Here is an 11849-nt window from a genome sequence, read left to right as displayed (position 1 = left end):
ACTCATCACCAAACTAAAGGAAAGGGGGTACCCTAAGGGACTCCTCAACAGAGCCAGAAAAAGAGCCTGGTATAGACCACGAGAAACTCTACTGGAATTACAACCTAGAGATCAAAAAATGGACAAGCTGATGTGCGTAACGACCTTCAATACCAGAAGCAATGAAATAAAAAAGGTTATTAAAAAATACTGGAACTTGGTTGGATCAGAAATCTGTTTGACCGAGGCACCCATGTTTTCATTCAAGCGTGCAAAAAATATCAAGGACTTTGTAGTGTCCTCTTACTTAGAACCACCTCCCATGCCTGATATCAGATCACAACTTAGTTTGCCACCTATCACAGGACACCACAGATGTAGTCACTGTAAGGCATGCCAATACACCATATCTGGAACTATGTTCATACACCGGGTAAAGACATATGCCCTTAATCAGTTTACTAATTGTAACAGTCAGAATGTTATTTACGCTATTAGATGCCCATGTCAACTGATCTATGTTGGTCAGACGACCCAGAAAGTCAAGAACAGGATTCTGCAGCATCATAGTAGACTTAAATGTAAGACCCAAGGGGCTCCCCTAGTAGAACACTACACAAGAGCAGGACACACCCATGAACATCTTGAATGGTGGGTCGTAGAAACAATCGTATTACACCAAAGGGGAGGGAATATTGCCACCTCTCTTAACTACAAAGAATGCCGTTGGATTCATATCCTTGAGGCTGTTAGCCATGCCCTCAATGAGCATGAAGAGACATATATTCAAATGAGCAATTTGTGAGATTACTCAATTGTTGAGTTCTCTAATCTGGATTTGTAAAACAGCAATATTTCCTGTACCATGTAAATTTCTAATCAGGCTTGCATTTGTGTGAGACATGCGTGCTCGAGTTGTATAGAATAATCTCACATCTTTATAATATGTTTATTTTATGGCATCTTGAACTATTATATTATTCCTTTGCTTACTATGTACTAACGTGAAAAAAATACGCTCTGGTGGTCTACTGCACATTGCTACATTTAGTTATACTATTACAATATACTACAATCATGATAATGATGAATCACACCATTTCAATATGGTTATTTTTGTGGTATTTATGTACCACTTCACTAGTCATCTGCATTATATGCACTGTTGTGAAATTAATGCGTTTAGGCGTTTTACTGCATAATATTTGATTTGGTCACATCATTACAATATATTTTATGTATAACATCAATGTACCATTTAGTGTCCTTACATATGTGAGAAATCAACGAGGATAGATATCCCCGATATATACATAACACAATTTTTCCCCCCAACCGCGAGCCCCCCCTTCCCTCTTCATTTATTCATATGTTTCAATTTTGAATAAACACCGCGGTTTAGGTTTCGCTTGCAACAGTTAAAGTGGATGCAAGAATCCGGACCATGTTTTGCAACAATGAGAGGTGTGTCAGTTTCTCGCATGTTCACGCTTCATGAGATTACATCAAATAGTGAATCTCACCACCCGCTCGCTGTCATTAGTTGCTGAGTAACTGACGGACGCGGACGTCTTTCCAGATTACACTAAGTAAGCTTCTCGACTAATTTACTTTGGTAACTCCCTTCTGTGACACTTAGTTCACTCGGTAGAACGTTAACTTCACATCAATACGATTCCCTCCCATTAGACTTGCCACGATGTGATCTGTCTAGCGAGCGCGTAATTTTATTACTTCACTGTTAAACGATTTATGCGATTCGTTCTGTGTTTTGTTCGGCTCCCCATCGCTGTTAAAAGATTGTAGAAAGATCGTTGGCTTTTTCAGAATCGAAGCGATCTGTTTTTCTGTGTTTTTTGTGCACGCAATCTCTATAAATGTCCAAATATCTTCGTGACATTTTTTTAATCGTTAGAGTATTGCAGCCTCAGCCTTGCTGTGTGTAATATACACTTTTCATTGGTTCCTCTACCGTTTTAAATATAACTTATGCGTGTACATGCAAATAACCCCTTTCCTCACGGGCGATTCATTTAATATGTTTCCCTTTGGATGTACCATCACGTGTATGTCCTTCCCCACGGGTGACTAATTAACGATTCCCCTGTTTTCTCAGCCATGCACAGTGTTCACAGTTAATTATACATCAGCCTCTGCTGATGCCAAGTGGTTTAAACTATGTCGTTCCCTTTACAGTTTGTGGCGATCGTTACGACGGCACCACCTTTCCCATTGGAGTAAATAATTTTCAAGGTACGTGGTTTTCCCTTGCATCGCATGACACTGAGTAGATCTACAGGGAAGTTTTTGTGTTATTCCAATCTCCCTTATCTGTTACAGAACAGACGACCTAGAGAGGTGTCGCCTGACATCTCCTTAAATGTGATTCCAGGAAATTAAATCATATATATCCTAGATACCAGGTGAGCAGTTTGCCGCTGAATTTTTAGTTTATCTTAAGCTATATAACACACACATAGTTCTGATTCAATTTTTTGCACTTACAGGCTGCCATTCTCCCTTTTCTTGTCCTGATGAAGACCCGCTTTAGATGCTTACACACCTGCACTACTTTATAGGGTCGAAACGTCGACGTTGCCTGTTCAACTTGTCCACGCAACCCCACAATTAGAATATGGAATATTATATCCTGTTGTGGTTTATGCTTTTGACTTTGGATTTTCTTTGTAAAATTTCGTCCGTCATTGTAAATGTGTGTTATATATGTGAATCTGTGGTCAAACACTATATCACTAAGCACGATTAGCCACTAATTGTCTCACGGTCTTTGTGTTTTATTGTTGGTCAGTCCTGTAAATATTTTGCTAAATATCTGGTTGATTCATATAACAGAGTAAAAAGGAATTCATTTTCTGAATCTCTTAAATTGGTATATGTGTGTGTTTTTGTATCTTTTACTGAATGATTATTGAAACATTGATCATATGTATTAAGTGCGTTTCAAACTAAGGTTACGTGACTCCCTCCTCTGTAGGGGGGTGGGAGGGAAGGATGAGGGGCTGAAGCTCCCTGCAGCTCTCACACCAGCCTCAGCTCCACTCCTCCCCTGAAGGGGGTGGAGGGAAGGATGAGGGTCTGAAGCTCCCTGCAGCTCTCACACCAGCCTCAGCTCCGCTCCTCCCCTGTAGTGGGGTGGGAGGGAAGGATGAGGGGCAGAAGCTCCCTGCAGCTCTCACACCAGCCTCAGTTCCGCTCCTCCCCTGTAGGGGGGTGGGATGGAAGGATGAGGCGCTGAAGCTCCCTGCAGCTCTCACACCAGCCTCAGCTCCGCTCCTCCCCTGTAGGGGGGTGGGAGGGAAGGATGAGGGGCAGAAGCTCCCTGCAGCTCTCACACCAGCCTCAGCTCCGCTCCTACCCTGTAGGGGGGTGCGAAGGAAGGATGAGGGGCTGAAGCCCCCTGCAGCTCTCACACCAGCCTCAGCTCCGCTCCTTCCCTGTAGGGGGATGGGAGGGAAGGATGAGGGGCTGAAGCTCCCTGCAGCTCTCACACCAGCCTCAGCTCTGCTCCTCCCCTGTAGGGGGTGCGAAGGAAGGATGAGTGGCTGAAGCTCCCTGCAGCTCTCACACCAGCCTCAGCTCCGCTCCTTCCCTGTAGGGGGGTGGGAGGGAAGGATGAGGGGCTGAAGCTCTCTGCAGCTCTCACGCCAGCCTCAGCTCCGCTCCTTCCCTGTAGGGGGTGCAAAGGAAGGATGAGGAGCTGAAGCTCCCTGCAGCTCTCACACCAGCGTCAGCTCTGCTCCTCCCCTGCAGGGGGTGTGAAGGAAGGATGAGGGGCTGAAGCTCCCTGCAGCTCTCACACCAGCCTCAGCTCCACTCCTCCCCTGCAGGGGGTGCGAAGGAAGGATGAGGGGCTGAAGCTCTCTGCAGCTCTCACACCAGCCTCAACTCTGCTTTCCAGAGATGGAAGTACGGGAAGAGCCTCTCTGTGAAGGGGGCCTGCGGGAAGGAGTAGAGAAGCTCCCAGGAGTCAGCATTGTACAGGGACAGCCGCCCCCCCTCGTAGTCCAGATACACCCCCAGCTTCAGGGGCTTCTCACGTGGGGACAGAGGAGTCAGAGGGGAGGTGAGAGCCGAGTACTTCCCCTCCAGCCCCTCCACAGCCCAGACTCCCTCCTCAGGTGACAATGTGATCTCACCCTTCCTGTTCACAGACTCTGCTGCGACACCCACATACCACAGCCACCCCTCCTGCAGCAGCTGCACCTCCCAGTAATGTCTGCCGAAGGTGAACCCCTCGCTCCCCAGCACACAGTAGCAGCAGGTGAATCTCTTGGGGGTGTCCGGCAGGGTCTGTGCTGTGTCCGCCTCTCTCACACGTCTCCCTTCCTCATACAGAAGGAGGCAACGATGAGCTGTGTCAGGATCCAGAGTCACCATCACTGCAGAGAAGAGATTCAGAATTAGAGATTTAATGACATGAATAAACGCTGTCATTACTGCTTCTGTTTTACATATGATTAATTTACACCACATCTGGAAGGTGCACGCGGCGCTAGAGAGCGAACGGCACGAGACAGCTCACTACACTAAAGCGTACATTCATCTAGAGCGCACACTACACCAAACAGCACCCTGCACTGCATAGACAGGACATTCTACTACACACTACACTGTACCATGCAGCGTACTGCTATACTAGGCATTATACTGCATTAGATGCAACAGAGTGACAGCCCCACTCCAAGGTATACAGTACTACTCAGTACACTGCATTTGATGGTACAGAGTGACAAGCTACTCCAAGGTATATCGTACTGGTCAGCACACTGCATTAGATGGTGCAGAGTAAGGGAGCTACTAGAAGGTGTAGAGTACTAGTCAGTACACTGCACTACATGGCACAGAGTGACAGAGGTACTGGAAGGTGTACTGTACTAGTTACAAAACTGCATTAGATGGCACAGAGTAACAGGGCTAATAGAAGGTATACTGTACTTGTTAGTACACTGCACTAGATGGCAGAGAGTGACAAACCACCCCAATGTATACAGTACTATTCAGTACACTGCATTAGAAGGTACAGATTCACAGAGGTAATGGGATGTATACTGTACTAGTTACTACACTGCATAAGATGGTACAGAATCACAGAGGTAATGGAAGGTATACTGTACTAGTTAGTACACTGCATTAGATGGAACAGAGTCACAGAGGTAATGGAAGGTATACTGTACTAGTCGGTGTACACAGCATTTTATGGCACAGAGTGACAGAGGTACTGTAAGATATGCTATACTACGCATTAAACTGCATTAGATGGCACAGAGTGACAACCCCACTGCAAGGTTTACAGTACTACTCAGCACACTGCATTCGATGGTACAGATTGACAAGCTACTCCATAGTAATGGTCAGTACACTGCATTAGATGGTACAGAGTCAGAGAGCTCCTAGAAGGTGTAGGGGCAGATTTACAAGTCCCTTGCATGACATTTGCGCTGCTGTTGCGTCACTTTTGTGACGCAGCCGCAGCGTAAATGTTGCGGCCCATTTACAACATGACGCATCTAGGGAGATGCCTCACGTTGTAAAGCCCTGCGTCACATTATACCTGCATCAGGTATAATGTATGCAGGGTGGGCGTTCCCACGGAAAAAAACATGTAGAAATGACGTAGTGAAATCTACAAGATTTCACTGCGTCACTCTACGCCTTCACTGCGTTAAAATCCTTATGTCTGCTCAGACCAGGCATAGGGAATGACGCAGGGCTTTCTGTATGGGACTCACCTATCTGTTGTGGCACATTGCTGGAGTTGCGCCACTTTCAAGAGAAAATCCAGCAATGCGTCACTTTTACGCCAACAGATGTGGCAGAATTTCTGACGCATCTGTTAATCCTTGCGCCATGGAGCACTGTATTGTAAATACAGTGCATCCAGAGTGGCGTAAGGACATTCGGCGCTGATGCAAGGAAACTGGTGCATCTATGCAAATGCGTCATTTCCTTGTAAACCTGCCCAGTAGAGTGCTGGTCAGTACACTGCATTGAATGTTACAGAGAGACAGCGGTACTCCAAGGTATACAGTACTAACCAGTACCCTACAGAGTAAGAGAGCTACTAGAAGGTGTACAGTACTATCCAGTACACTGCATTAAATGGTACAGAGTAACAGAGGTACTGGAAAGTATACTGTACTACTCAGTACACAGCATTTGATGTTACAGAGTGAAAGCGGTAATGCAAGGCATATAGTACTGGTCAGTACACTGCATTAGAAGGTAAAAAATAAGAGAGCTACTAGAAGGTGTAGAGTACTAGTCAGTACACTGCATTTGATGGTACAGAGTGACAGAGGTACTGGAAGGTATACTGTGCTAGTCAGTACACTGCATTACATGGCATAGAGTAACAGAGCTACTAGAAGGTATACATTAATATTCAGTACACTGCATTTGATAGTACAGAGTGACAGAGATACTAGAAGGTTTTCTATACTAGTCTCTGGACCGGGCTGGTGGGTCTCGTACTGCTCCGGTGCCACCTGGCCTGCCTGAAGTTTAGCCCGAAGAGGGCCAGAACGCCAAGATATCTGCGTGATCTTTTCTTGAACTAATTCACCGACCCATATTCGACTAACACTCCCGTACGCATCACCACCAATTGTAAATAATGTTTTTTAACAGGAAGTGTTACTTAAACATGGAGTAAGGTACAGTAATTACTACTCAGGTACAACAAATGCATACCCCTTAGTGTCTTTAATGTACTGCTCCGGTGCCGCCTGGCCCATCTGAAGTTAAGATACGACGCCAGCCCTGCTGATTCCCTGTTGTGCCCCTGATCTTTGAGTCCCGATCCTGGACCGGTCTGGTGTGTCTCTTACGGCTCCGGCGCCGCCTGGCCCGTCTCGGTGCGTCGCTGGAAGGGTAACCCACCTCCAACACTGCCTTCCTCGACTGCACCTTTGTTCTTCAACATACTCGGGAGCTGCGGATGTTTATCTAAATATCTCTGCAGCCCTATATAAACTGCATCAGCCTCTTGCCTTGACCGTAGACTTGTTGAATGGGTCTCGATCTGCCTCAGATCTCCCACCTGCCTTTTGTCTCACTTCCTAACAAGTAGTCGTCGTTGCGGTAGATCTTCAGAACAGCCGACTTCCTTGCGGCCTGCCCGCCACAGTACGTTTGTTATTGGCTGCTCCTGCTACTCTTGCATTTCTTGTGCGCTGCGTATTTCTCACTTGGTCACTCTCCCCCACCTCAGCAGGCCTCCTGCTTCTGCTGCGCTTGCATTTGTTGTGCCCTGCGTATTTCTCACTTGGACACTCTCTCCCCTCCTTCTACTCCAGCACCACCCTCACTCTCTTACTCTCCTGTGTGCGCTTAAACTTGCTACCGATTATGAATCTCTTGGCAGAAAAACATGGGCTGTTGACCACTGTTTAGGCTCCCCTCCCACTCCCCCCTGATTCATCCTCTTTCCCTTACCCCCATTTTATCCTCATAACCTAAGTTCCTATAACTCTCCACTTCTCAGCCCAGTCCCAAAATGCCTCCCTTTAATCACGCGCACATCCCCCCTTGACAACACTCTCTCCAGACATGGCCCCAACTCCTGGTCCGTTCTTTACCGCCCTAATCTGTCTAAAAACGCTAAGAAAAATTTCAAACATAAACTACTCGTTCGTAACCCTGAAACACTTATTGTTGATAACTACCTCAGCCTCTCTTCCCCCATAAAAACCAATTACATCTTCTATTCCAAACGCCCCTCCAAATGGAAAAGCACCTTCTTACATCAGCTCCCAGTCACTCACTCAATTAAAATTCCCTGCGGATTTAAATTATCCACTACTCCCTCCCCAATCTTTCCAGGTGAAATCGACATCTCCATCTTCAAAACGGGTAACATCCTCATACAAGCTGCCGAATCACACCTTACCATCTTTGAGCACTCCTTCTACACCTTGTCTCTCCACCTAGACAAGTTCCACCCTAACCTTCCGAATACCCAATCACTCAACACCCCCCACTCTCTTCCTCCCCCTACTCCTCTCTCCCCCTCCCCTGCCTGCCCTCCTACCAACACCATACTCCAATCACATACTCCCCACCCCCCTCCCCTATCATCTCTACACCTAATGACATCTCCCAACCACCGTCACCCATTTTATCTCTCCCACCTATGATTGCTGCTCTTCCTGACATCCCTACTGCACATTCCCTCTCCCTACTGCTTACATCTCACAACAAACTGTCCCCCTCCACCTCTTCTAACATTACCAACCCCCTCCTCCCCTCTGAGACATCACAGCCTGATTCCATACCTCTCCGCCCAGGCTCTCACTTTGTACCACCTCCGGCCCCTCCATCAACCTCTCCTAACCCTCCTTCGTAACCACCAAATCTCCCACCTTCAATCCCTGACACAGTCCTTCTTCACACTCTTTATGCCCTTATTCTATCTCTCTCCACATATCCCGAGTTCTCAGATCTCTTGTCCTCCATCATGACACCTCCCATGCCTAATAACTTGACACCTCCCATGCCTAATAGCCTTAACTCTACTCACTCCAACCCTATTGTCCTCACACACCTTACAAATAACCGCCCCCAGTCCACAACTAATGCTATCCATTCCCTCTCTCCCTCATCCTCCCCTCCAGATATCCCCCTCTCACCTATAACCCTGACCCTACATAGCATTGAACGCAATCTCTCCTTACTGTCAAACGAACTCTCCCGACTTAGAGAAGAGGTTAAATCCCTCAACCCAGGAACCTGTTCTCTTGCGTGCCTATTCCCCCCACCCCAACCGTTTAATCCCCGCCAACTACAATCGTCATCATTGGAATACTTCCCCCTCTCCACAACCGTATATCTAGGCCTCGCCGCACCTCGAACCTCCTCTCCCCATCCGACCTTTCCGACTTATGCAACTCCTACCTGCCTAGCACTACAGTTAACACCCCACCTCCCCCTTACTCCCACATCCCTGTTATTCTGGGGACCAACAGAATTTCCTCTTGTTCTGTCCCCCCTATACCCCACCTCAACTCACTTCCATCCACACATCTCCATCCTCCCAAAATAACCCCAATCCTCTGCCTGCATGCTTATAAACTGCCGATCAGCCGTCCGACACACCACTGAAATCTCCGAATCTGTCCTTAATGAATCCATTGACATAGCCTTCCTCACGGAAACCTGGCTTAATGAACACTCAACAAGCATGCTTGATCTACTCACCCCCCGGATACTCTATCCTCAGAAAAGACAGACCTGACAGAATAGGAGGCGGACTGGCCATCATCTTCAAAAATGAACTTCAGCTCTCCCTTGTCAATAACCCAGACCACTCCAACTTCGAATACCTTAAAGCTGAGCTTAAACTTCAAGGCGCCCACCCCATTCATCTACATACTCTCTGATCCACACCCCTTTTTCGATGAACTCTCTGACTTGATCACACAATCTTCATTATCCAACTCTAAAAATCTCTTTCTTGGGGACCTCAACCTCCATTTGAATGACCCCAATGAACCCACCACCTCCCTCTTCACTAACATTCTCGAGATCAACGACCTCAAACAACTTTGTCAATCCCCCACCCACACCAAAGGAGCCATCCTTGATGCCATCATTACTAATAATGACTTAGCCGCCCTGACCAACATCGTCCCCATTGACTGGTCCGACCACCACCTCATACTGTTCTCCATCTCCATTCACAGCCTCCCCTGTCCTCAAAACAAAGTAATCCAATGAAATGGACAAGAAACCTAAAAGGTATCCCTCCAGGCAAACTCGAGTTCAAACTCCAAGCTCAACTGCTCCACACTCCTCTCTCACAAAACGTAAATGAGCTTCCTGATCACTTTAATAAAACTGTCACGGATGTCCTTGACCAACTGGCCCCGCCTAAACTTAAAACCCTAAGACACATCCCTTCCAAATCCTGTTTTAACCCAGAACTTAATAACGAAAGACGCTCCTTAAGACTAATTGAAAGAACCTGGAGACAACATCCCTCCCACTCAAACCTGACACTCCTCAGATCAGCTAGATCTACATACAAAAAACACATTTTTAACGAAAAGGCATCCTTCTTCCGTACACAACTCGATCGGGCCAAAAACAGACCTAGAGAACTGTTTAACATTATTCGACACCAAACCTCCTCAGCTTCCCCTAACCCGATGGCCTCAACTACTAGATGTGAAGAAATCGCCCACTTCTTCTCAGAAAAAATCGCCAAAATAGATCAAACCTTCCTCTCAATGAAGATCCCAACTAACCCCCTACTTTCCCCTGATACCACCTCCAATTCACTCTCTACTCACCTGACACCCCTAGCTCCCCCTTCACACCAACCCGTTACCTCACCTCTCCCTAACCCCTCCTCACACATTCCTGCTCCTATTCCCTCCCTAAACTACCCCTCTCACTCTCCCACCCTTACTCCTCTCACACCCAACCTCCCAAACTCACGACTGAAAAATAACACCTCCTGGTGTAATTTCCTCCCTGTAACTGAGCACGAAGTCCAGAGCATTATTACTAAACTAAAACTATCCTCCCACACCAAAGACCCCCTCCCTTCTAACCTTGTCCATGACCTAAAGCACATCATTGTCCCTTCCTGGATCACAATCATCAACACCTCCCTGTCCCAAGCTTCCTCCAACTTGGTCAAATCTCCCCCATTATTAAAAACGCTAATGCTGATCCCAATGGCTTAAACAACCTCTGCCCTATCACCAACCTCCCCCTCCTGTCTAAAGCCCTTGAAAAATGTGTTTTACTCCAATTAGACAAACACATCGAAAAATTCAACCTTCTTGACCCCTTACAATCAGGCTTCAGAAAAGGATGCAGCACTGAAACTGCCATACTAAACATTGTTGATGACATCCAGCACTCCCTTGATAACAGTGAAACATCTCTCCTTATCCTCCTTGATGTCTCTGCAGCTTTCGACACTGTCAACCACTCTGCCCTCCTTAATGTGCTCAAGGATCGCTTCGACCTCAATGGTATTACCCACAAATGGTTTGCCTCCTATCTTCAACATCGAACCCAACAAATTAAAATCCATGACTGTCTCTCTAAACCCACCCCTGACAACCTAGGAGTCCCCCAAGGATCTATTCTCTCACCCTCACTCTTTAACCTCTTTATGGAACCCCTCACCCTCATTCTTAAGCAAGCTGGTATGAACTACCATCTAAATGCTGATGACACCCAACTATTGCAAGATCAAAACCCACATGGACATCATACACCTTTATAATACCCTCAACAAAATCCAATCCTGGTTCCGCCTTAATCATCTCAAACTCAACCCCCCAAAAAACTGAAATCATCTTCTTCTCCCCCAAAAACAACCTTCTCCCCATTCAAATTTGGATCCCCGACCTCAAAGCCCTCAACTGCTCTCTCTCCTTGTCCAATTATGTTAAATCTCTTGGTATCTCCATCGATAACAGCCTTAACCTCAACGTCCACATCAAAAATTTAGCTGAAGGAGCCCTCTTCACTCTTCGTCATCTCAAGAAAATCAAGCCCTTTCTCCCTGCTGAAGATTTTAAATTAGTGGTTCAATCCCTGGTCCTTTCACGAATCGATAACGGCAATGCCATCCTCACTGGAATCCCCAAGGTCCACCTAGCCCCACTCAAATCTGTATTCAACCTTGCAGCCAGGCTCATCACCAACTGCAAATGGTTCGACCACATTTCCCCAGCTCTCAAAACCCTAAAATGGCTCCCTATCGAAGGTAGATCTGCCTTCAAAAAACGCATGCATCACACACAAAGTCCTCCATCAAAATTCACCACCTTACCTTGCCAATAAACTCTGCAATGCGGGAAGCACTCGACCCCTAAGAAGCACCAATGCCC

The 11849-nt window shown here is 46.7% G+C and overlaps 1 protein-coding gene across 2 annotated transcripts in view; it reads right to left on the bottom strand.

The window, feature by feature from the left end:
• Nucleotides 1–925: 925 nt before the first annotated feature.
• The window catches only part of LOC146854841 (E3 ubiquitin-protein ligase TRIM39-like), a 259000-nt gene continuing 248076 nt past the window's right edge, over nt 926–11849 (bottom strand). The window contains exon 6 of one of the 2 annotated variants that reach the window (XM_085652215.1): nt 926–4379. In XM_085652215.1, the coding sequence (XP_085508341.1) occupies nt 3871–4379 (509 nt within the window). In that variant the 3' untranslated portion in view covers nt 926–3870. The remainder of the gene's footprint in view (nt 4380–11849) is intronic. The other variant, XM_085652216.1, reaches the window with a different exon arrangement.

Source organism: Triturus cristatus, chromosome 4_1, assembly GCF_964204655.1.
Source record: "Triturus cristatus chromosome 4_1, aTriCri1.1, whole genome shotgun sequence".
In the NCBI taxonomy this organism is placed as follows: Eukaryota; Metazoa; Chordata; class Amphibia; order Caudata; family Salamandridae; genus Triturus; species Triturus cristatus.
The sequence above is the reverse complement of the archived record's forward strand: the minus strand, read 5'-3'. Positions and strand labels throughout refer to the sequence as shown.